General features: G+C 38.6%; 1 protein-coding gene across 3 annotated transcripts in view; it reads left to right on the top strand.

The window, feature by feature from the left end:
* FBN1 (fibrillin 1) overlaps window positions 1-27279 on the top strand; it is a 141531-nt gene that overhangs the window by 33483 nt on the left and 80769 nt on the right. For all 3 annotated transcript variants that reach the window (XR_010029624.1, XM_063169737.1, XM_063169738.1), the window contains exons 6-8: window positions 17466-17663; window positions 20897-21022; window positions 25418-25543. Coding sequence is in view for 2 of the 3 variants with exons in the window: in XM_063169737.1 (XP_063025807.1) it covers window positions 17466-17663; window positions 20897-21022; window positions 25418-25543 (450 nt within the window). In the remaining variant the exon portion in view is untranslated. The remainder of the gene's footprint in view (window positions 1-17465; window positions 17664-20896; window positions 21023-25417; window positions 25544-27279) is intronic.

Genomic DNA, 27279 nt, shown 5'->3' with positions numbered 1-27279 from the left:
CAGGCTGGACAAAATGAAGTGCCATGCATTAAACCTTGTGCTATTTCAGTTCTCAGGTCCCAGCAGGAACCCAACAAGATATGGTTTAATGAAAGGTGATACTATATTAAAATAACAGTACAAGTTGTATCAAACTTGGTTCCAAATTCAATACAAAATGTCGTGGTTTTAGAAGGCATTTTAAATCTAGCACTAACACTTCAGTCACTTGCTGATGTCAGTACAAAAAAAGTGCTTTGTACAGCTGCTGAGTGCGAGGAAGATGAGAGGTTAAATTGGGTTAGCGGAAATGAAAGACGTGCTGTGGAAGAAGTTTTGGTATCAGATTGTTTATGGAATTTGTCAATAAATAACTGAAGTGTTTAAATTGGAGGTCAGATTTAAAGCATTCCTTTTTGTAAATTGTTCCCTATTTATGTGCAATTGAAATTATTTACAGAGGTGTACAAGGAAACATTAATTTCTTTCCCTCTTAAAAAGGAAAGATGATGGCAAATCCTTCTTAGTCTCTTACTGTTCAAGCCTTCTTGAGCTCAGGCCCGAGCCACCGGTGTGTATTAAAATAATTCTGCTATTCTTACTACAGTTGATTACAGTGCTCTGTTATAAAGGGTGGAGGCACTTGGTGGTTCTCCAAAGAAAGTGAGTAATAATTGACCTAATGTACAGAGCACATGAATAACATATTCTTTTGGTAAGAAATTTATGTTTTACGGGGTGTGCTAGAGTTCACATCCCTTTTTCACATCTTCCAAAAGATTTTAAAATACTCAACTGCTCTATTAAATTTCTAATTCAACAAATACTCAAATACAAAGTATGCATTAGATAAAGCTCTTGAGTTGAATCCAAACATTGAAAAATCTTTTAATCTGCCTTGAAAACAGCTGTTTAGAATTTTGAGCAGAAATAACAACTTCCTGCAGCCTGCCTTGTTGATGTCCGTTTCAGTTCAAGCTGGGAGGAATTTCTCTTTGTCGCTCTGCAGCAGCAGCAAGCCTTTGCATCCATGATTCGACTATCCCCAGATATATTAGGACTGATACCCTGGTCCTCTTTGGAATAAATGAATGAATAAATAAACTCCCTTTGAATTCAGCATAATGGAGGAGAGACTTACTGAGAAAATTTAAGGTAGTTTTGATTTTTGACACTTCAGTGGGAGTTGCCTGGAGTGCAGCTTACACGAGCTCCTTTTAATGTCTCCCACTACTGAGAGACTGCTTCATGTTTGTCTGCTGAAGGAGTTCTTGATATGAGAATTGAGTTTTTTACTGTCTCAAATTAGTTAAACAAATTAGATGGAGTTTGTGAATATGCATATATAACTTGTATTCTTTGTTCATAAATATTTAGGTAGTCTTTTAAGATGTTACACAGTGATTTGGCATCAAATACCACATACAAAATTTCTAGGCAACTGCCCATTGCACCCCAGGAAATACCAGAAGAGTTCAAGATGACTGGCATTTCAAGAAATATCTAAAGCAGTAATGATTTGCCACTTAGTGTAAACTATTGCCAGAACCCTGCAGGGAATGGTTTGTGTTTATTCTACAGCCTGTTTTGCTATGTCCAGAGGGCAGGTTATACCTGCATTACACACAGACACACACACACTCACACACACACTTGTGCCTATATATTAGTTTTATATTCAGACATTCAGGCAGTATTTTAAACCTAAAGGTAGAAGTCTTGACATTGTTCAGAGAGGTGAAGCCTGGATGAAAAATTCACAGTCACTCTTGAAGTGATCCAAAACCTACTCACATCAAAGAAAAGGATGCCCAAAGACCTAAGTGGGCTTTGAATCAGGGGTCAGAGAGACTTGATCAAATCTTGTCAGCCAGATTTTAATAATGTTATTGAGAAAGCAATTAGAGCTATGCTGTAATTTTGGATAAAAGTCAAAAGTGCTTAAATGCATAAGCCACAAATATGAATATGTTTAGTGAAGATTGTGGTTATAGTGGATAGAAAATACCATTATATGGAATGGTATTTATTTAACTACAACTAGGGATTTCAAGATGATGAGTGAGAAATACTCTAGTAGAGTAAATAGCAAAGAAAATCAGTACAGCCTCTTTCAGTTTTATAATAAACTGTTCTTTTCCTTTTGGGCTTATGTGCCACTTGCAGAGTCTTTCATGTGATATTTTCATTTCTAAAGCACTTTTAGAATGCTAGTATGTTTATGAACATTGATTAACACCTAGACAAGTTTGTATATGTGTCTTCCAATAGCCTCTGATGAAGCATAAGTAGCTCTTTTAAATCTAAAGAAAATGTTTGCATTTTAATAGGATTTAGGTTATGCTCAAATTTGAGCAGATGTAGAAGAGTTTTGGACTTTCCTTTTTTGCTGAGGTGATGTCCTTGTGCCTTTTTTTTTATGTTTGTTGTTTTTATTCAAGTGGTCAGTACTGTGTGTGGTTTGCAGTGGGGGATGTTGGTGCAGATGCAGTACCCAAGGTGCAGTGATTCTCCACACCTTTTCCAAAGTGGAATGAGGTCACAGCAGAGTTACTGCCCTGCAGAGGGGCAGCCTGATGCTCATGTGAAAAGTAACCAAGATAATTTCTGTGAACAGGGATTTTAATCAGCTGTTTGAAAGTTGCTGATCCATTTCAAGTTGCTAATTAAATGAAATGGGAGGAAGAAAGAGATCAGCATGCTGCCAGGCAAGAGTTCCAATCCAGTGGTTATCTCATTTCGAATGTGTGGGCTAAATATCTTTATAACTTAAGCTTATAGTATATTCACACCCTAATAAAATGTTCTTATGTGGGGTAGTTTAACCACCACAAGCTTATTTTATTTTATAAGACTAAACTATTTGATGCCCTAAAAACATTTTTCTCCTGTGAATATTATTTATCACAAGTGTAGTTGAAACCTGAAACTTAATTATTAAAACAGACATTCAGACACTTTCCTGACAAAGAATGATGTGGATAAAAGACATTATTCCTGGAGGAAGTCCTACTTGCCTTTTGGATGTAGTGCAAAATATTTCTGATTATCAGGAGGAAGTTTCTCTTCCACTGAACTGTCTTAAATTATGAGCTTTCTACTGTTTTACAAGAATTTTTTTAAAGCCACCTAAAAGTTTTCCCACAGTGCTGGTTTACAAGCAGCTGAAACTTTAGACACCCCACAGAACAGTCTGTTGTTCCACTAAAGTTGCTGGAAGTGAATCACATATATATTGATGACCACCTGGATTGTTAAATGTACCCATTCCAGTAAAAATTAAAAGAAAATATTTCCTATATTTTTAGGTACAAATTTATATTGGCACTACAAATGCTAAACCTTGCAGCTTAGGCAGGTACCAGAGCTCCCACAGAGGAACTTTAAACTGCATTATGCTGCACTCTGTGTGCTTCCCCCTCATAACTCCTCACTGCTCCCTCTTCCCTCCTGCTTCCCTGTCCCTCCCTCCTCTTACCAGTTGTGGGAACCCCAGGGTGCTGCCTGGCATGTGCTGCTCTCTTGCACTTGGTCCCAAGCAGAATTTGACTTTGACTACCTAGAATATCATCAGTCTCAGCTGTGACTCTCTTTTGGTTTGAGGGTAAGGCAGTTTCATGGATCACTGGCTTCCTGATGGCTTGATACTTCATTCAAAGCCCAGTGAAGTTAAAAGGAAAAACATACTCAGGAGTTTTGGTGGTGTGGAGCAGGTCCTATGTCCTGAAAGGTAAGGTAAAGGTTGAGACACTACCCACACCTGGATTACTTCCCTTCTGTTCTTTCTCTGAGTCCTGATTCCTTGACAGGATCACCCATTAATTTAAGTACCTGCTTTTTATGATGCTGATTTACACCAGGAAAATGTTGGGGAGAAAAAAATGAACAGGATGCACGTAACAGTCTGTTTTGACTGTGAAATGAAACTTGCTCTTCTCAGAAATAATATATATATATATATATACACATATACATACGTACACACACCTTACTGCTTTTTTTAAAAAATAAATTGTAGCTCTGAAGATAGGAACAGTTAGACCTTGTCATGTTTTATTCTAATCCACTAAATTGTTCAATTATTGTTCCTTTAGTGTAAAAACTCTTTCAGAAGATAGCACAAGTTTTTACTGTCTAGTAGAAATCCTTTAGTAACAGCTTTCAATGTTTTTCTTATTCAGTACAGTTAATTTTATTTCTTTGAGATGGATGGATAGGAGCTGCCTGACTGAAGAGACAAGCAGAATGTTGTCACTGCTCGATTAGGCCATTCTTCATGTAGTTTGTAATGCCTTTTTTAGCTCATATTTTTATTTATCACTGGCCTGGTGTTTGTTTTTCTTGATTTAGGATTATGACATTTAACTATATAAATAATATTGGGGTACATAATTTGTACTGTGTCATCTTGAAAATATCAAAGTAGACAACAAATACAGATATCAGCCCTACAAATGGGAGGAAAATGCCTTTTGGGAAAAGGGATGGTTAATAGCTGCAATTTGTGTAGTCATTGTTTATTCATATTTGGCCACCCAATGATCCTAGTGGATAGTATTTCAGAGTGCATAGCCAGATGTGTCAGTGAGATGCTCACTCTATTGCTGGGATGTTCTCAGGCATCTTTTTGCTTCTTGCTCACTGCTGTTCTTGGAGCTGCTCCTGCCCATTCCCCTGTGTGGTGCTTGCTGGGCTCACCCAGCTCCCGGTGCAGCTGGGATTGTGCCCACCCTGCTCCACACACAGATTCCTCTCCCGGATGGCTTTGGCTGCCTGGCTGCTCTTTGCCAGTTGGCTCTCTGGCCCTCATTTTAACCCAGGCTGGCCAGCCTGTCCTGGCAAACTTCCCTGTCCTGGTCAGCTGGTGAAGCTCTGGGGCTGGCCAGCCTTTTCCTCCCTCCCTTTCCCTTTTCTCCCCTTCTCACACATGGTGTCTGCTGGCTCCCACTGTTTATCTCTCCTTGTCTCTGTGCCTCCCACTCATTTCTTAGATTTGCTTTGATCCATCCCGTCTTTGCTGCCTTCCTGTTTTTCGTCCCTCTGCTCTTTTTCTGTTTTGCTTCTTTGTATCCTTGTTTCCTTCACACTTGTTCCCTGAAGGCTTTTTGCTCTGGCTTTCCCCTACCTACAAGCAGTATGTATCTTTTCCAAAGCTTGCTGTCTCTCCCCTGTCTGTTCATCTGATTTGGCAGCCACATTGTTTGAAACAGTTACTAACAGAATACTGATTTGTGGTACAGGTTGGAGAAACTGTAATGTTTATCACTTTTTATTTGCTTTGGATATTTTTATAAGTTCTTTATAAATCTAGTCTATGCTTCCATAGAAACACCCATAGTAAAACCACAATTGAAGCACTTTATTGTGCTTCTGTGCCTTTTTTTCCCATAATTGTGGACTATCAAGTGTCTGTGTATTCTCTATAATTCACTGTCATCTCCCTTAGGACTCTTAGAAATGTCACAACTCACTGTTTTAATCCAGACATCACAATTATAACTCTGGTCTCACAAACACTTCATTATGTTAGTGTGGAATAAGGACTTGTGGGTTATCACAATGATGGGAAAGGAAGTGCGGAGAAAATTCATGGCAGTTGAAAATTTGCTGCTGTAAAACTCTGTGAGAGAAGGCAAAAAATTGGCCTGGGTATTTTTGTCTTGCTTCTTTCAATCTTTGATCCAGAGTCCTTATTCAGACACAGTGATGCTGATTGAAGTTTTAGCTGAGTTAGGACTAGAGAAACAGATACCTGTTGTCGGATGCTGTAGCACATCTGATGTAGTATGTGGTTAAACCCCCTGTAAACATCTACATTTTTGTCCCTATTTGATTCAAACTTATTTTTAAAATGTGTCTTTTTCTCTCCACATGTTTTTATTCTTCCTAATTATGGGGTAACCTAATATCATAAATTACTCTAAATACTGATTAACAAGTCAGTCCCTAATGGTAACTACATAACCTTGTCAATGGGAAAATACTCTTGTGCCCCCCATATGTGTTTTCTCCCTTCATGACAGAAATATGAATTCATGTGAGAGAACATTGCTCCCATGTAGCAGCCCATTCCTTTCAAGTCAATATCATCAGTCCTTCTCCTCTCCTTTTAAAAGTTTTTGGGTTGCTTTTACATATGTGTGTAGATATATTTCTGAAGAAAAAAAAGTTCATAGCATCTATTGAGTTGGAAAATTAATTAGACGACCTAATTGATTGTGCATGAGTTGCTCCCTGGAATGTGTTCTGCTGCTGTTGCACTCACCCAGTACAGAAAATGTCAGGAGCAAATTCCTCATGTTTTACTATAAACTGACAATTAATTGAACATTAAAAACCCCCATAAAACACCACAACCATCCCTCCTCCAAAAAAGAAAAAACCCCAAACCCAACCACCATAAAACCTTAAAGAATCAAAATAGAAAAATACTTTACATGAAAGATCTTTTCTCATTTTATTAGAGTAATTCCAAGAGGCCTGAACTCAGCTTGAGGCTCCCTTTATCATTCAGAGAACACACAAGTCTGCATCCCAAAGCCTGTGTAGTCTAAATAGGAAAAAGCCCCACCAGCATCCAGAAATATTGGCAGCCCCATGTTCCATGTGGGGAGCTAATTTACAGTGAGATTAAGTCACTTGTGCAAGGATGTACTGGGAGTCTGCAGCAGAGTCTGAAACTGAACCCAGGTCATCCCAGTCCCAGCCAAGTGTCTCAACCACAAGACTCTCCCTCCTTTTCAGTATGTCAGTGTAGAAAGTAGGCCAAAAAGCAGTTTCCAACCTTTAATACACAGCATTTTGCAAGGCTGTGAAGTATTATGTATTAGACAGGCATCTGGATCAGCAGCAGTTTCTGCGGATACTTTTATCTGTAAACAGAAGCAAAGCCTGTAAGGGCTTTGTAAAATTTACATAAATTACTATTTAATCAATAAATAACATAGTTAAATTTATAAAGACTATACTTCAGTTCAATGCATTTTAATGATTTTTTTTAAGAATGGAAAATGTGTTTAGAGGGCTTGTGTTGTCTGTGGCTCTCTGATTTTCCTGTGTTTCAGGTTGTGGTGCTGCTCATCCATCAGGATGCATTAGCAGCGATGCGTGGCTCCGCCAGGCTGTGCAGGGCACTGCACCGTGTGGTGCAAGCTCAGGGAGGGAGGCTGGGCTCGCATGACAGGCTAACGCTCCAGTGCTATGCAAAGGTTAAGTATTCCTGTGTTGGGAGTTAGTGAGGCTTGCAGTTTGCTGACCTAAATCTGAGTGATTCCTATTATGTGGAGTATTTGCTTATCTTTTGGAACATCTCCGTGTAGCCGGAGTGTAACAAAACTTCAGCTTGAATCTGTACCCTGAATGGAGGAGGATAAAAGAAGTGCAAGTGTGAGTGAATATGTGTACATATGTAACCATCCCCCTTCTTCAACTGGGATCTCCCATTTTGGGCCTGAAATCAATGTTAGTGTGTGGTAGTCTACAAAGAACAGGCCAGAGCTTTTTTGTTCCCCTCAGTACACTGGTTAGTTATTCACAGACACCTGGCTTGTTTGCTGAACCCCTGATTCCTTTCTCCTGCATCCCCCCCCAAAAAAAATTACTTATCTAGTTCTCACTGGTTCTCATGTATATTCTGGGCCACTTCAGGACCTCCATTATTTGAAACTATTAATCCCAGATGTTGTGTGCATTTACACAGATAAATTTCAGTGACTGTCATGGAAAAAAACCCATCAGCTTTGATGGGATTTATGCAGCATGAAGGTGAGAGAAACATTGTTTTCTAAAATAAACGAGAAATTATTCAAAATGATGATCAGTGGAATGGACCATTCAGTACACACAGCAGTTTCCAGGATTCTGATGCTCTTCCTTGTAAGCACATAATTAGTAAATTACAACTGGAGTGTGTCACTTTTGGTTGAACCACTGTGGCCCAGCTATTGACAAGAGGCCTCTGAAGATGGCTGGGTCTCTCTTCCCCAAACACTGGCTGTTTTCTGTGTGAGGGAATGTTCATACAGTCACAGGCAATGAGATTGCACCACTGAATGATTGTTCTCTCACCAAAGTCAGGGAATGTAACCTTTCCCTTGTAACTGGGACCCGGGCTTCGTGCTGCATGTCATGGCTGGGCACTCACAAAACCAAGCAGTTCTATCTAACAGAGAGGAAAGAAAAAACTGCTAGGACTGGAGTCCTAGATCTTGAATGTTCCTGTTGAAGGCACTCAGGCTGGTGACTGTTTCCAAGTTGTAATGATTTGTCCCACATGTGGAGGCAAATGAAATCTTAGGACCTGACATTCCCTTCAACAAGTAGAAGAGATGCCAGTTTCCAGTGCTGGGGTAAAAATAGATTTGCAATATCTGTTGGACTAAAATAGTGTATACAGAGCAAGTGTGATGAGTGAGAAAAGGCCAAAGGCATCAGCACAGCTGCTATTAAAAACTAAAAGTGTTAAACAATACGCTAAGAATGTGGAAATGTGGAGTTGCTTACACTTTCAGTAAATGTGTGAAACCTTTCCAGTATTTATCTGGAGTATTCATGGTAATTCAAAGTCTTTTAGAAACACTTGCAGTTCTTCTTGACTAATTACTAACTTAAGCTAAAGAACCAAAAAGTGCTCTTCATTACATCATTAATGGGAGTCAGTAGAGACCTTTTGCTCTTCTCTCCAGCTTGCTTGCAAGTAAGAAGAGAGCTCGACCCTCAGTTTGAGAATTGTCTGTGGATTAATATCCCTCTCCATCACCATCCTTCCCATTTTAAGATATTATTATTCTGTACTCTCTCACTGCTTGGGAAAATCAGACTTTTGATGTGGTTTTACAAAGAGTTTAATTGACAATTGTTATAAATATTTTCTGTAATCATAGATTAAAGATGTGAGGGTCCTCAGTCACTTGAGGCCTGTCCTTTACTGATGCTGGGGGACATCCACCCATTAGTGCTCAGCAAAGAGAAGGCTCCTTCAACCAAGTGGTCAATGAACATAAGAATGACAGAAGGCCTTAAACAATAATATGAGTAATGAAACACATGTATTAGCATCTCATGTACTTTATATTGGTGGATATAATATATATTTAATAAAATTACACTTGCTTAATTGAAAACTGGTGAATCAAGATTGGATCATTTGCCTTCTTGGTTTTTTATTTCTAGTAACAGAAATTGAATACATGTGATAATTCTAGAGTTATGTCTTCTGTAACATTTCAACAGAGACACCTCAGGCTTATTCAGAGTTAAATAGTGCATGTTATTGCAGTGTTTATTTTTGGACCACAGTCTTAATGCAAATTCCATATATGTGGTTATGCAAAATGATCCAGATTCTGGTCATGAATACACTGGTGTACACACAGAGTGATGCCACAATTTCATTGAGGAAGGAATCTGATCCTGTAACACAGAGGGTTGCATGGTATTTCAATTAGGTAGTTGATGTGTTTCACCATGGAGTTAGAGGTGAGGTATTAGTGTCTGAAGCAATTCTTGTATGTTATGACTTACATTTTTAATGCTTCCTGAGATTTTGGTGGGTTATTGTGCAACCATGAAGTGAAATAATTGTTAAAATATTTCTGTAAAAATCAAATACTCTGTGTTGTCAGTGTTTTCCAAATATTTTTCATGTCTTATTAGCTGGCTGTATAAAATATAAAACTCTGTGTTACAGCTTTACGCAAGAAGAACAGTTTTAGTTTTTCCAAAGTCTTTAGACTTTGGAAAGTGTAAAAAAAAAAAAACTTTACATCATATCAAGTCTGTCATCACTAAGATCATATCACAAAAATGCATATATATGAGAATACAAAAACCCGAGTGAGTGTCTGGTTGAAGAAATTTGGCCAGGGAGCTGTCTGCCATGTGGAGAGGAGTCTTTACAGGGATACAATCTGTTTGCCCCTTCCTTTCATTCAGTGGAAGGTTTCCACCGTTATAATTTCTCAGGAGTGTTGGTCTTTTTGGATCATGGGAAAGAGGGAGCTTGCTTCAGACAAGTTTGATGATTCCTGTTATAAAGGAATAAAAGATATTGATTGTTCTAATCACCTTGGTAAAGAGCTGCCAGAAGTTCAGGGTTGTGTTAGGACCAAAAAAGCTATTTGTGCATGTATCATTAAGTTAACATTTCATTGCAACACTCAAACCATCATTATTACACTTAACGCCTTCCTACACTGAAAACAAGTCAACTTCTCTCCATTCCTGCTGTGTGTTTACTCCTGCTGGGTTTCGCTGAACTTGAGCATTGCAAATCAGTTCCCTCTCTCCCTCCCATCTCCCTTTTTTATTTATAACCAGCTTTCAGTTCTGGACTGAGTTCCATTCTAGTGCTCTGCAATTGCATTTTGTTTCATGGCACTGCAAAAGACTTTACATTTTAGAAAAGAAAAGGTTAGTTCTAGTGTATTGTACCACTCTATCTCCTTTGTAAAAGTAAGCAGTATCTCTTTAAATTGTACATTGCATTGTCTGAAAGCATTTTCCCTCTCTTTGGATGCCTCTCTTTGTAATATTCTGTAAGTCATTAGGTTCTATTTTTCTTAAACAGTTTGCACTATGTTTGGATAGTCTTAGTTACTTTAGTCAGTGTCTTTTGCAGCCAAGGAGAAAAAAAAATACCCAGAGCTTGTCTACTAGCTTTGTCTTCACCAGGCTAGTGAATGGTTAATACTTAGTGGTATGTAAAGAGAGTTTCTATAACATGGCACTCCTAAGAACACTTTTGAAAAAATAGTGATAAACTTCAGTCAACTCATTCTTTTTAAGTGAAACGTGCAAGTTTCTGTAGTAGAATCCATTCTCCTTAATAATCATCTGGTCTTGACAATAAATATGTCACCAAAGCTAGTTACTTTTTAGCAGAATGGGAGATGAAAATAAAGCCAGAATTTTATTTAATTGTTGCTAGCCTGTGAAAGATATTGTAAAAATTAAAATCTGCAAAGACATGGTCATTTGCAGCTTATACAGCAAAGTAGGGTAGGCTAGAGTTTGTCAGGTAACTGACTTCAGAAATGAGAAGTTATTCTACATTTAGCTGCATTGCTTACTGTTTTCTTCATCATGGAAAAGAATAAAATGTGGTAACAATTTTCTGTATTTGGATTGCTGCTGCACATAATTGGGAACAACAGAGCTAAGGCTTTGATTTTGGTGAAATGCTTAGTCTGCATGTTGGATTAAAATGTGTGCAACAAATCACTCCAATTCTGTAATAATAATTTTTGAACACTATTTTTTTTATTTTATTACTGTAATGTTATTACTTTTCAGCTACAGACTTTGAGAACTGGGTCAGTTGCAAGAACAAAATTGGCATAAAAATAGTTGTATATTTGTTCTGGAAAATAGATTGCCAACATACTTTATAAAATAGTCAGCCTGAATTTTTCTGTGCATCAAATGTAAGTGATAATGTTAGTCTCATATTATTAGTAAGCTGTTATTTAAAAGCCCTATTCTTTAACCAGTGTCCTAGGAAGACTAGATAATATTTGCTAGATAGACGTGTTAAACAGATCATCTGTGCAGAAATGGATTTGTGAAGCAGCTTACAGAATGGAAAATAAATTTAAGCTGAAGTGTGCCAGCAAGTCAATATATGAGAACAATTTGCAGCAAGCAAAGGTGAGGAAGACATGAAGAAATGGGGTCATCAGATTAATGAATTAAAGGGTAATATTCCAAGGGTTGGGTTATATGAGGCAGTAACTAACTTTTTGGCTGCCTAATACAGAATAAAGAGTTATGGTACCAGTGTTAGATATGCTTCCTTGGATATTTTTTACCCTTGTGAAAATAATGAGAAGCAACTTGGAGCTGTGATCTGTCCTCAGCACAGCTGTAGTAGTTTGAGACATTTCTGCTGCCAGGTTTATATCCCTGCCAGAAACTGTGCCTGAATGTTGCACTCTGAGTCCCTAGTTCCAGTGACATCTTAGCACTAGCCAGTGTTAAATCTCAGCTATTTGAGCTCAGTGCTGTGCTGTGCACTGCAGCAGCTGGGAAATGGTCTTGCTTATATGTGAAACCATCTCTGGCACTGGAAGGGAGCAGACAGAAGTGGCATGGTGATAATTTCTTCACATACCACGTCCAAACCTACCAAACCTCGTTGGTAAGAAGTGTCAGACATCATAGGAAATAAGTTTTTAAATATTTACAGAGTTTTGTTTTCTTTCCTTCTGAACACCCTCTGATATCTTTGCCATGTACTTTCCAATGATGACACATTGGGATCTGACTGGGGTGAGTAATGGTGTCTGGCTGGGGGGAGGAGAGGACAGGGAGTGCTTAACAGTGAGTAATTATTTAAGGAAATGGTCTGTGTGGAAAGAAAAGTGTGTTGTGATTGGATGCATTTATCAACTGGCCTTTCAGTGTCACCTGTGGACAGAGCATTATTGTGTCTGAGTTTTTAAATAGTTGGAAGTCAGTTTATTGAACTGACTTGGGAATGTGTCGGGGTCTGGTCTTGATTTGGTCTGTGAATTGAGATGTGAGGCTGTCCCCTATTAGAAAAGATGGAAGTAAATGATAGTTGTCCAATGGCCATCCCTGAGCATGGTCATTCACTTTTCTGATCAGAAGTTAAAAGTTGTGACGTCTTGTATGCAAAATATAATTTAATGATCAATACAATTTCAAGTCTACAAGTGACTAACAGGAAAATTTTGCAAGTGAAGATGAGTTACAAGCTTGTTGCTCTTCCCTATTTTCTTTGTACAGTGACACACAGAGGTTTGCACTAACTTTTGATGAGGTTCGTGTATGTAGAGCCTCTTGTGTGTTCTCTCTGTCCTCTAAAATCAGGAGATTTTAGTATGTTTGAAAATACCTAGAATCACTTTGGTTTTGAAATAAGGCCTGCAGTGCTAAACCTTTGTGTACTGTAACTCTGCAATGGTGATGCTCACTGCTACAGTCAGCTTGGTCATGCTGTTATCTTCTGTCAATGGCAAGAATCTCTGCAATTCTTAAAATTTTACTGTAAAAGTTCTTATTTCAGACACAGCACATCCTGCCTTCAGAAATGAGGCCCATTATAGTTTTCTCCATCATCTTCAAGTGTTTTGCTACCTTCTCTGAAGAGAGTGAAGTGACTGAAGTACTGTGAAACTTACAGTGATGGACTCTGTTTTTTCCATGGACAGTATAGTTGTTTGTGTATTCTTTGGCTGTGTGAGATCAGCTTCCAAAGGAGCATTCTCAGCTACAGGTGACTGTGACTCCCTTTCCTGGCATGTGGCTGAGCAGTGGAACAGGCTGCCAAGTGCAGTGGGTCACACTGTGCAGGGATGAGGGGATGTTTCTGCCCTGTGCAGTCTCTCTTCCAATGTCCCTCTCTTATGCCCAGCTGGTGAAAAAACCCAAACAAGCCTTGAAACAGCAGAAACAAAAGTGCTGCTAGGCAGGAAAATAAGTTGTACTAATGGTCAGCTTTAAGGTGCTTCACTTGCCTTAGAGGCCTTTCTGACCTTTCTTTCATTATTTTATGACAATGGAATATTCCCTTCTTTCCGTTTCTCCCTGTACTCGAGAAAGGGAAGTTGCTGCTTTGTGTTGCTGTGGGGAGTTACAGTTGCACAGCTGAAACTCTTGGCTGTGTTTGGGGTTCATGCTGAATTCTCCTGTGTGAGGTGCAAACAGCTGGGAGGAGCTGGGTTTGCTGCTCAGGCTGCAGCCCTAGGTACTGGGGGAACTGTGCATTCTACCTGTGGAGAGCTGGAAAAACACCACTCCTTTTATCATTAGCCATTTTTCTGTGATGGCAAGAGGAGGTGGCATTTTGCTGTTTTCTGTAATGAGATCGAGATCTTGATCATGATCAGATAAGTGCTGGCTTGCTGCAGCCTCATAGTTTGTACCTTTGAACTCATTCAATTTTAATTTATTTTTAAGAGAGATGAAGGAGTCTGTCACCCTCCCTTAACAGGTGATTATTAGTTTGCAAAATCAGGCTGTTAACTTGAAACATCAAGAACTCTTTTTAGGATATATATAGTGAATCCTAGAGGATAGAGGGACCAAATTTTACCCAGCCTCCTTGCACTAACATAATTGTTTAATCCAGGTTCCATTAGTTCACAACATTTTTGAACTTTATTTTTACATTAAAAACTATATTGTGCTTGAAATGAAGCAGAAGTTATTGTGAACTAGGAGCTTAAGATGTGTGTCTGGTGCCAGAAGTCTTGCACTGTCCTAGTGCTCGTAGTCTTTGGTGCTGTCCAGAATTACTTGGAACAATTGTTATTACTTATTGCTGTGCTTGGTTTGATCAAAGCCTGCCAGGACTACATATTTCAGCAGCCTCTCTGCTGCTTTTTAAGAATATGAAGGATCTTTTGAGAAGATAACTAAAATTATTTGATGGTTCTGACTGAAACAGGAATGAGCTCTAGATCAAAATGCAACTTGTTTCTTTCCTCGTGAATTAATAAGCTGAATTGTTGTGTGGTATAAACCAGTGTCATTCTGTTGAACTCTTGCTCTTCTTGACAGTATATGAATGTAATGTGGTTTTACAGTTTGTACCATCTTCTGAGTTGTGAAGCTCCCTGTGGAATTATTCCTTATCAAAATAGCTAAGAAGTATGTAAAGAAGCAGATAAAATTGTTAGATAATGGTGGCTGCTGCCTTACTGAGGGCTGCTTGCACTTGCTGAAGTTTGCATTACAAATGACTCAAAAGATTTGAATTACCAGTCGCACATCTTAAATCATTTTACTAAAATCATTTCAAGCCTCAACATTCTTCAGTTAAGATGAAGTTATCCTTGAGTAAAAAAAAGCAACCCATACAAATTGTGTAATAGCTTTTCTGAATATATTTTCCTTCGTTCTCTCTCTCCAGCTCCTGACTGGTCACTGGTACCTTGTGTTTGAGCTTTACTTATTGAAGTAGTTTGAATAATCACAAATGACATGAATGTATAAGGAAACTTTGATGTTACAAAATAAGGAATGGTGTTTTAAGCTCATATCCTCTTTTCATTTTGCTACTGTCTTAGTAGAATCTCATTTTCTTCTCATAGACCTTCTTCTTGTAAAAAGTGAAAAATCTTGCTATTTAAAACACTTCAATTTTAAAGTTTTTTCTATTTGGCCTCTGTATGAAAAAATGAATTGGTGTGTGGATTTCTCTGAGGCCTTAGACTGGCATGTACATTCAAATGATCTTTTTTCATATGGATTTTTTGACCTTTAGAATTTTTCATTAAGAATAGAGAAGAAAAAAATCTTAGTTGTGAAAATGTGGAAGACTGTATTTGAAAAAATAGAAGGGAAGCTGTATTTAGAAGAAAACTGAGTATTACGAGTAAAATTTATCCAGGCAAAGTATTTGGTGAAAATTGAGTCTGTAATGCTCCATACTGGAGTGTTGTGAACTTGATTAATAATAAACTGGACTAGCTTGGTTTTGAGTGCATATTCAACCCACGTCTTGTTGCTGAGACCTGGTGGAAAGATTTGCACGATTATGAAGTTAACTTCATTGGATTCACCATATTTCTAAGCCATATTAGCCCCTGCTTAGTCATTTATAGCTTGAAAGCAAACAATTGTAAATGCTGATCCATTCATATCCCACCATAAAACACAAGATGAGTTATTCACTACTGTCTGACGCGTGCTCCCTCTGCGCCGGAGAACAAAATGACTCCTTTCTAACCCATCTATATATAAACAGCAGAGGGACAATCTACAATGGGGGATTTCATTCTGGGAGGTACCCGGAAGATTTCCTGCTGCCAACACAAAACTGTGGCATTTCTAAAGAAATTGTTGTCTCTTGTTTTAATATTTGGACTTACAGCATTGGGAGTTTTGCATAGAGTAAAGCACGTATTCTTATTTTGATCAAAGATGAAAAGTCGATCTAGGAAATATTTTTTTTATTTGATAAGTATAATTGATCATGATTTATTTGTATTAATTTAGGTAAAAACTTAATAGAAGCTGCAGTGTGGAAAATTCATTTGGGATATGAAGGGACACAATAAGAAATACCAAGCCAAAGAAAGTTAAGATGATAAGGAATTAATTAATCAAGGGCAAGAGAGATATCAGAGATTCTGACTTGTTTCATGATGAGACTGATGGAATTGCTAGAGGAAGATGAGAGAAGTGTTTGGTAATTGGATTTAAGTATTTTTATACAGCTAGTCCAGCTAAGCAGGGAGGCTGAAAATAGCTAGTGGGTTCTCACATGTTAATTTACCATAGAGCTGGAAATACAAGACAAATTTCCAGAGGCTGAAAGAAAATTTTTGTTGATCCAGTATTTTAAAAGAAAGAGAGATTATCTGAGTGATTATTAGGTGTGTTAAACAGACAGAAGATAGAATGGCAGTTATTGGAGTGATACATTGTTAATGAAGAATAAATGGTACTTAGTGTCACTTAGTATGAGTTCATCAGAGAAAAGTCCTTTTATCTAAATCAATATCCTTTCTGATACCATCATGTTTATTGATGAAGATAACAGTAGCAATATAGCATTATTGTTTGCTATATTTCTGTAGGCTATTTTATTAATTGTATCAGAATGGCTTGATGAGTTATCAGAATTACAGCATGTGGAGACACCAGCTCTGGTTGGCATGAAGATTTACCAAAGGATAGGTTTCAGGGTGCATAACTGCTTCAGGGTGTGTAACTGCTTCAGTAGAAAGAAACAACAGGTTCATAATTTGGTGTCTGTGCTTACAGGACGCTGGACTCTGTCCTGGTGCAGCATAACAAAAAAAGCATTTTAGAATTGCTTGCAAAGAATTAACTGGAGTGTGCACCCTGGATGTCCAGGAGACAGCAGGAGCTGGCAGTACCACTGTTGGGTTTTTGCCCTTGGAGGGTGGAACAAAATGAAGCCTACTGTTTTTTTGTTAATGTCTCAGTTCGATTCTGTCTGTTGGCTGTGGCCTGTCCTGCCATAAACAAATCAAAGCAGATGTGTTCCACATGCCCTCCATTCAGCTGTAGGCAAAGCTTGCCCACATATCTGGTACAGCATATGCCTGAATAGCAGTGAAGACTGTCCTCAGAAAACTTTCTGTAGTCTGTATTTCCTTCCCTTGAGCCTCATTTGAGAACAGCCATCCAACCTGTGGAAATAAACATATCCTAACTCTTTTATATGTATTCTTTTAAATAATGCACTGAATATCTAAAAGAAACTGATGAAAAGACCCTTGGAAGAATATTATGAGTGATTAAATAAGAAGCAGCACAGGGGACCTACAGATATAACATTCCTGGTAAAATAGCCACAGTTTGTTTTCAGTGGACTTGAATTAAAGACAGAGAAAAAAATCCTCTGTAGAACACTTCAAACATAAATTGTTGGGTTTGTGGGCAGTTTGTGTGAAAAAGAAGTGCCTAAACGTGCTGTTGTTTTGCTTTATTAGGAGTTCTGTTGTGTATTTCTGTTGCGAAGCTGATCGGGTTTCCTGTTTTTGGCACAGATTACAGGACCGGCCCTTGCTTCACTTTGGTAACCAACCAGATGTGCCAGGGCCAGCTCAGTGGAATTGTCTGCACAAAAACCCTGTGCTGTGCAACTGTTGGGAGAGCCTGGGGCCACCCCTGTGAGATGTGTCCTGCCCAGCCGCATCCCTGCCGCCGAGGCTTCATTCCAAACATCCGAACGGGGGCCTGTCAAGGTGAGTTACCAGCACAGCTTCCCCAAAAGCTGCTGAAATTGTTACTGGATTAATCTTAATTGAGTTACACTGCTGTGAATAACCTGTCCTAAGCCATTCTCAGCTATATGTGTGAAGAATGGAAAAACATTGTCAGATGCATTACTTCATGATTCAGTGAGTGCCTGATGTTCAAGTGAGTACATTAGTAACTCAGGTCATGTGAGAGCAGCCAGCATCTTAATGAATTTCTCACTGCCAGCAGTGCTTTCCCTTGGTTCTGTAATGGTGTTTTTCTGAGTGTACCACTCGATCATTCTGTGGAGGAATTTGTTGTTTCAGAGAGCACTCAGGACATGCAAACATGAATCTGTGGCAATAATGCCCCAGTTACCTGGTGTGAGATTTTTTAGCTAAAAATTGTGTCACTTGGATTAATCTTGGATGTCTTATCTCTTGAGCTCCACTGCTTTGACCTGGACTAAAATGCCTGTCGTGCCATTTGTAATGCCTTATTATATATTTTATACAGTTTTGGAAATGCATTTGCATTTGTTTCAAATAATAAAATCCACCCAGATGTTGCTTACTTCTTTCAGAGCATGCCTTACTGTAGAAAGTCCTTACACTGCTTTTGGCTTTTATTCTAATACTTCCAGCTGTATAAATTCTTTTATTGTCTGGATGTCTGACAGGAAACAGGAGAAAGTTAACAGGGGCAACTATGTATTAAACTGATGTGGATTATACATTCCCAGCACCATATCTTTGGGGCCAGTTTATTTCAATCTGTCTAACGTTTTCTAATAAGTTACAATATTTTCAAAAATAGGGAAGATTCTAAATCTATGAGTAATTTTATATAATCATGAAATTCCTATGAAGGGACTTCAAGGCATTCCATTGCATTAAAGATGTAGATACCCTCTGTCACATGCCAAGTCATGGCTGGTGCCTGCAGACAGACATGATGAACTTCAAGATAAGCAACATGGTTGGGTGCACTGCATGAAGTGCCCATATTTTGACCTCAGTGATTCTGTTCCCCCTCTCACTGTAAAGGTCAGGACTAAATTGTGCAGGAATTTGTGAACTGAGATTGTGGACACTTTTGAAAGCTTATGTACATAAATATGTGGCCCACACCCCTGAAGTTATGCCACACCTAGTTATATCCCTCTTGTTTGTGTCATGGGAAAGCTGCAGTGAACTCTCCAATGGGTTTGTGCAGTTTGGAATAAGAATACTTCTGCTTACTGCACATTTCTTAGCAAGCAGCTACATTGATTTTGATCTGTATGTGGTGCCAACACAGTTTTGGCCCAATATGTTTGACTTTTTCCAGTTTTCCCTTCTTAAGTATTGCGTTTGTAATTTCAACACATCTTTTATGGAATCACATATTAGCTTTATTTTTCATGCATTTGTATTAAATCCTTTTGAAATCAGATAACATCCATTTAGATTGAAGGCATTTCAGGGATTTCACATCCATATTCAATCTAAATAAAGAAAAACAGGTTAAATAAAATCCAGGTTCTCTGAAGAGAAAAAGAAATCATTATTATTGTGTGGGAAAGTAAAAAAAAAGTAAAGAAATAGTGAGGGTGGGTAGGCAAGGTTATTTTCAAAAGTAAATAGAATATCACTGCCCAAATTTTGACTTTGGCTGAAAGTTAAATTAATATCACAGCTGAGATTGTTAAAGATACAAAGAAGAAAAATAAAACCGAAAGGTGGGATTTTGAAACAGACATCATGACTCAGAGGCATGACTTCTGTTTCTTTAGTTTTTGAGGTTTTTTAATTCAGTGCAGTGCCATGAAGTCTGGCCGATTGCTGTTGCTAAAGCACAGCCCATTGCTGTAGCTTGAGTCCCAGCAGCTGTGAGGCTGCTGAGGCTGTGCTGGCTCTGTGACCTCCAGGCACAGCAGTTCCCCCAGGGACAGCTCTGCTCTGCTGCCCCTGCCCTGGATCCCTTCAGCCAGGGATCTTTGCAGAACACTCTGCCATGTGGTGCAGATATGCTCCTTGGCATTCCTGAGACTTCCTGCTTGTGGCTCCCAGGAAAATTGCATCTCAGCCTTTTCTACAGACATAATACTTTGCTTTTCAGACTTCAAGACACATTACAGAAATGTCTCTGGGATTTATAAAGAGATATTTGAAGGCATCATCTCCTTCAGCTCGTGTCCCTGCATTGAAACCTATGTCAGTGTGAAGCCCAAGAACTCAAGCAATCAGTTTTTAGCAGCAGCAGCTGGTTCTTCTGAGGAGATGAGAGAATCTGAGAGTGGAGTGCTCTGTGCTCCTGAAGGAATTCCTGAGCAGCAGAGACAGGGCAGCCCCTGGGGACAGTGAGCCAGACTTCCCCAGTGTCCTATTGCAGTGCCACTCCTCTGCCTCCTTTAGCCTTGTTTCTGTAGCTGTTATTAAGCCATAGCAACACTTCTGCAGCTAAGTGACGACACACATGTTGTTGTGCTAAAATAATTGTGAGGCCACAAACTGGGGCCTCTTGAAAATGTTTGTCTTGAGCTTACTACCTAGCCTGTGATACCATCTTTGTTTCATTTTCCTCAGTGAAAAAATGAAAAGCAAAGAAAGAAAAATAATAGGGAAAAACCCCTCAAATTTATGTATGCCTAAACAGGTCATTAATAATTCCTCCTGAAGCATTAATTATGGCTATGAAACTTTTTGAGTCAAATCCTAACCACAGTCTAATGTCATTGGTGCTGATCTTGCTGAAGTGTCAAGTTAATAATTTCCATCAGAAATGCCTCTGCAGTTGCTGTGCCTCTCCATGAGGCCCCCTCCATGCACAGTGCAACTGCTTCTCTATGCTGGTGGCCTCAGCACTGGATGGAGTTGCCAAGATTTTCAAGGGGGCAAGTGATTTTGGGTGACCAGCTTTAGACACTTCAAAGAAACTTGAGCTCTGGCAGGCTGTGTTTTCTGCACACCATTCCCCAGATGTTTTGGAAAAACAAAGCAATAGCAGTTAGATATTTAATGTCTGTAACAATAATAACCATGTGATTTCTTGCAGAAAATATTTAGAGTACTGTACTTAATCATATTTTGCATAGAGTAATTACACAATTAGTGTCTGTCTTCCCAAGCAAGTATCATAATATTATGATGGGTGAAGAACGGATTTAGGCATATTTCATTTCTGTGTAGACAAATTATTATGGCTGTTCTTGAGAAATGAAATAAAAGTGGGTGTTTTTTCCTTTTTTATATCACAGATGTGGATGAATGCCAAGCCATCCCTGGGATCTGTCAAGGGGGAAATTGCATTAATACTGTTGGATCTTTTGAGTGCAAATGCCCAGCTGGACACAAGTTTAATGAAGTAACACAAAAATGTGATGGTAAGAACTTCTAGAACTTTCTTCTGAAAGGGGAGTGTCTTCTTTTGGAGGACCGACTTTGTTTAACAGTTTGTAACAAACTTGCTGTCTTTTCTGCCTTGAGCCTGCAGGTAGCATTATTCACAACAAATACAAATAGGGGTGCTCTCTCTCAGAGCAGACAATGTTAAATATTGACCCTGCAACCTTTATAGCCTTTTTATTCATGTAACATTTCAGACTTGAAGGTACATCTACCATTAAACATGAAAATACTTTCTAACTGATATGTTGCTTTTAGAAATGCTTGAGGCACATGTTTCTTTGTGGATCTTTTGACCAAAAAGTGTATATGACTGGAAGATTCAACACATTCCTACCTACTCAGGTGAATCTATTTAACATAAGTGAGGGGTTGACACTGCTGTGTGAAGGCTGCTGGATTGTGCTCTAAACTCAGCCTTACAGTTGCATATATTCCAGAAGGACAAACATTTTATCTTCACTTACTAGTCATCCTAACTTGGGGGTACAGCAGGTGCTAGATATTAGTGTGGAAATTTGCAGTGTGTGATTATGGAATCGTGCTATTTTTTTTTTTTTTACTGTGATTTGATGGGATTTTTTTTTCTTTCTAATATAATAATCAAGCATAGATGGCACCTTTGCTTTAAGAGAATTTTGAGTAGATAAGGACCATAGTACTAAAATGTGTCAGTTGCACATTATCGATTTGTATTTGCAGTGAAGTCCAGATAATGTTTAAACTTCTGCAACTGATTCTACTTTCAGTCATTAGACTAAAATTAACTTGAGTAGACAAGTTTCATAAGTGGCTAGTGATTTTGGAATGCCAACTTTCAGTACAATAAAATTATTTGTGAGAATAAGGTATGCATTCACCATCCTTTCTTGCATCAAGTTCCCTTTAAGAAGCACTCAAAACTTTTTAGTAATTTTAGAAGAATTATGAATTGCTCTTTCAAAAGAAAAATAGCTATTTTAGGCAAAACTTTATAATTTATTTGCAGGTTAGGGAGAGCAATTTCAGAAGAGCTTGTACACAGCATGGTTTACATATGACTTGCCAATAATTTTGGCAGAATGTAACCTGCATTTAGAATAGAGCAACATTGCAAGTGTTTCCTTCTGTGGATGAAGTACCAAGAATGTGGTGAATAGGAGAGACTGAACATGTGCCTTGTTAAGTATTAGTGCATGAAAAGCTGAGAGCTGTAGGCTGCATCTCATAAACATTTTGATGGTATTTTTCAATTGCTGAATCATTTTAAAAACAAACTCCGACCAACAACCAAATAACAAAAAACCCCAAATAGCAACGACCCTAAGAGCCCACACTTGCTAGCATTAAAGAAGTCAACTCAAGAACCTGGTCTAGGTTGCTGTGTTCCCAAATCCTGCCATAAATTTCCTCCCCTTTTGTGAAATCCCTTTGCAGTGATCACCTGGCTGCAAATATCAGATGGATTTTTCCTTCTTCAAATTCATACCTATTGATTTTTGAATCTCTGCAGACAGAGTTACTTTCACTGCATCTTCATATTGTATTACCAAGCAATTTAAGTTAAAACTATGTGGGTATTAATACAATTCAAAGAATTAAAAGCACCACCTTTATACCAGTGGCACGTAATAAGATAGAAGCACAACATTTAAAAGCATGATCATGCAGCAGCAGCCCATCTGTCCTGTTCTTTCTAGATTACCTTTTGATTTTTATAAGTCAATATAAGACAAGGCTTTTGGTTCACAGTAATTAGCTATATATTATTCTGATACATAATGAATAATATCTGATTGTTTGCTTGGTTTAACTTCATATTTAGCAAGTAGGACTTCTAGCAGTTATAACATGTCCTTGGTCACTGATTTAGTTCAACTGGGAGCTACCTGCTGAATTACAGTACTGGTTTTTTAGGTGGTCTCCATTAAAGTAAGATCATAATAGCAATTGTCAAGGACAGGTAGAGAATCAACAAGATAGAAAAGGGGAGGAGTTGACCAAGGTTCTCTTTGTTAGCATAGGTGGTGGAAATTTGTATTTTAACTGCTACATTATTTCACTGTTTGATATAACCATTTCTTTTCAATTTGCACTAGTGCTGAGGTAAATTCTATTTTTTGTGGTGACCGGGGGAGTAATTTTTCCTAAAGTCACATTTAAGTCTGCAAGTAAATCAAATATACTTACCTTTGTAAAAGTCACATACTTAGCAACAACAATGTTGCTTATATGGATGTCAACACTAATATAAATAGTGAAATACTGTTTGGGTTAGGCTCAACCCTAAAATAAAGAGTGATGATTTTGCTTTTAAAAGGGTCAGACTCTATATAAACAGTGGCAACCCTGACTTTAAGATAAACATCGGTGAATTTGAGTCAGAAAATGCTTGAATCTGATCCATTTACGATTGCATTTTTCTCTGTTAATTAAGGGGTTTATTCAGACCAAAATTCAATTTCCACATTTTTTGTCACTGAGACTTGTGGGACTCCTGTGGTGTATAATCTTGGAGCAGAAGCCAGAAGTCTCTTAGCAGTGCTCCCAGGGCACTTGGACTTGAGTCTTTGGCAACATCCTCGAAGTAGCAGTGAAAAAAAGGTCACACCCCTCTCACACACCCAAGTGAGGAATGTGACCCACATCAGGACAACCAGCAAGATGCTGGGGAAGAATGTGTGCACAGGGGACCCAGAGCGCTGCTCCACTTAGGGTGGCTGAGTCTGCAAACTTGGCTTATCTGTGCCATCCCAGTCCCTCCACTTCTTTCCTGCAAAGGCAGGAGGCCACAGAAATATTACAGCATCCCATGCTTTACCTAGGAGACCAGGAGTTGTTACTTTTTGTATTACTGTTTTCACAGAAGAAGTAGAGCTGAGATCCTTTCTACTTGCTAAGATGCTCATTAATGGTCCTGTGGGACTTTGGGTGTTCCCCCATCTGTTGGGGCCAAATTCCAATTTATGCGTTACATTAAACTCTTCCAGTCCTTTTTAATGACTACAGTATTATTCACTCCTTGCCTTGGTCTGTTGGGTGGTGTTGAAGTATTTCTTCTCAGAAATTTTTGTGGTTGGTGAAATCATTATTACAGTCATGTGTCTGTTTTCGTAGCTCTCTGGAGGAGAGGTTGGGTAGAGTCCTCTGATGCCATTATTTCTAGCTGGATGCTCCCTGTCAGGAGAGCAGCTGGGTGATTGTAGATGGCTGTGACAAGCAGATGTCATTGATCAGTCTAGAGAATAACCTCCTTTTCTGCTCTGCTCTGATTCCTCTTGTAGGTACCATGGAAAAGAGTGAGCTGTTTTTAAGCTCAGCAGAACTCCAGGTTCCTAGGAGATGAGGGCAGTGCTAATTAGATACAGCTGCATTGTTAGGACAGCCACTGGAAACCAAGGGGAAAGTAACTACACATCCCAGGCAGGCTACTGGTGGTAATTAAGGAACACTTGGGGCTGACATAGGTCGTTATTCACATAGCTGCAGCTTATATAAACTCGCTGTGGAAGAAGCCTTCAAGTTCCCTCTGTGCAGCTATGATGAGTTGTAAGAATTTGTTAGGTTTTTTTCCCTGCAGATTTGAAATTTTTTTTACATTGGATCTATGATGATTTAGTATATGGATTGAGATTTGTTAGTGGAGACAATCATGGTATGGAAACTTAATTTTAAAATCACTGCCAAAATGTAGGGAGAATTATGGACACTGCCTGGCTTCTGCAGTAGATATTTTGGTTACACTCTAGAAACCTGTTGAAACTTCTGAACACTGATTTAGTGGAGAAGACAGAGAAGACAATTTTTGTTGCCTGCAGTCATCTTGGTCAGAGCTGTAATCCTGTCAGATTGCATTAGCTGAACAATACCTAGCTGCTCAGTGCTTTTGTGTGGGGTATTTCCAAGAGAAACTCGAGTGCAGTAAGGACAGGCAGTTCAGTGGTTCATGTCCCTTTCAGTCTGTCCTGAAGCAGTGCCTCGGGGTGTACCAGGAGAGGCTGTGCTGCTGGAGAGAATGGTTCAGCTCCTGATCACTGTGGTCATTACACAGCTGGTCCCAATGCAGTTTTTTTCATTCTAGTATGCAGAATTCAGACTGGATGAGTTACAGTTTTGTTAGAATTAGTAAATTTCTGCTTTAAGATGTTCATCCATCCATATTAAGCAGTAAAACTTTTGCAGTTTACAGATACTGTATTTTAAATTTGCAGATGCATTTTTTTCAATATTCTGTTTCATTTCTGTTTATAAGATACCTAATGAAACATGCTAATTCAAAACCACTGATTATGCCCTGAATTTGAGTATTACTATTAATTATAAAATTATGAATCCTTTTCTTGTGCCAAAACTAATTTAGCTAACCTGCCCCTGCATCTCTTTTTGTCTTCAAGATATCGATGAATGCAGCACCATTCCTGGAATTTGTGATGGAGGAGAATGTTCAAATACAGTTAGCAGTTACTTCTGCAAGTGTCCTCCAGGGTTTTATACAGCTCCTGATGGCTTGAAATGCATAGGTGAGTAGAATCCTGTGAACAATAGAACAGTAGGTGTTATAACAATTCATTAATATCAAGAATGGGCAACAATGTGTCAGAAACATATTTCAGCTTGGGGACTTGAAATCCTTCTTTTATGCAGAAGTACATCACGTGCCTGTATATGTATTCTGAAATGAGTTTTCCATGTGCAGGATAGTTGTTTTTTTGATCTTCTTTGAGACCTCTTTTATTTTTCTACTGCAGCTTTTCTGTTATGTCATATTTGTTGCCTTAGAACTTGTTTAAAGGTCTCCTTGGTATTGTTGCTCTCATGCTTGTCTTTAATTTAGTCTGTTTTATATTCAGCACTCATTTAGAAAAGCCAATTTGCATTCCAACTGTTATAACCCTATTGCAGGCCTTTGTCATTAAAGGAAGTAATGTGATAAACTGAGTATGGGATATTTTTATGTGCTTTTATGACGTTGATGATTTGGCAGAGCTCTTCTCTCTGGCTTTCACTGTGGTGGAGCAGAACCCATCTTCCAGAGGCTGGACTGGGAACCAAAAGCTTTGTGAATGAAAGGATTGCCACTGCAGTGCCAAAGCCCTGAAAGAACAGTGTTAGCAGTTCTTCTTCTTCTGGGAAGCATTAACTGCCTGCTCTGAGGCAGGTGGAGTAGTTAATTAATTGGGTTCTTTCTCATTTTTGTGCAGTAATTTATTTTTTCAGTGCCAGTGCTGAATTTTGAGCAAAAATCAAATGAAAGGTTTATTTCCTCAGTTTTAGTATATTTATTTAATGGTTCTTACACAGTGCCAGCACTAGGAACCAATACAACATCCTGTTTAGTACCTTTGGTAGGAAATAATTTTGGAAGGAATCCCAAAGTTCAGAGATCAGTACCAAATAATAATAACTTTCCCAAGAGATCTGCAAGTACTTTGGGTTACAATTAATTTTGCATGGTGCCATTCAATTTCTGCAGGCTGTAAGAAATAAACTGCTTTTCTTCCATCATCAAGAATGGCTTTCCTGTAGATTTGATCCACACTGTACACTTAAAATGCCAATGGGAATTGCTGTTATTGCTTCAGATCAATAGCTTCTAAATTGCTATAGATCATTAAGTCATTGATTGCTGCCTGTACTTAATATTTTTGAGCAAGATTTACCTTTCCATGACAAAAATTTTCTAGAGATGCACAACTTCCATTTGCTTTTTACTTTTTGTAGTCACCACTCTGTCAGGGCAGCCCAACATTCAGACCCATGTCATATTCTTGCAGTTTCTCAGCATTTTTACCCCCTGTGTTTGTAGACTGAAATAATTCAGCTAAAGAATTGGGATTTTAAATGGTGACAAGGTTTGATAAATAATATGTCAGACTATGAGCCATCATTGAAATTTTGGGTTTGTGTTCAAAGCAAAATGTGCTAAATGGGAAGCACTATCAATTGTCTGCAGATATTTTGGATTCTTGTGTAATTTGCAGACACATTCTTGCCATATTCACAGGGACAGAGCCCAGATCTGTGTTAGTGCTGGGCAAAACATGTAATCTTGATTTAATTACAACATGCCTGTCTTAAGTGAAAAGTGTTAGCTGGACGTGTCTGTTCTGTTAGAGAGGAGGAAATGCTTCTGAGAAATGTATCCCTTAGGGGACTCCAGCTCAGCAGCACTGGGGCCAGATATCCAAAGGATGCACCAGGAGCTCCATTATTACAAATCTTAAAAATAAGAATAGACAAAGCAAAGATATCTCCT

This window comes from Melospiza melodia, chromosome 15 (assembly GCF_035770615.1).
Source record: "Melospiza melodia melodia isolate bMelMel2 chromosome 15, bMelMel2.pri, whole genome shotgun sequence".
In the NCBI taxonomy this organism is placed as follows: domain Eukaryota; kingdom Metazoa; phylum Chordata; class Aves; order Passeriformes; family Passerellidae; genus Melospiza; species Melospiza melodia.
Note: the sequence above shows the minus strand (reverse complement) of the source record. Positions and strands in the feature narration are given on the sequence as shown.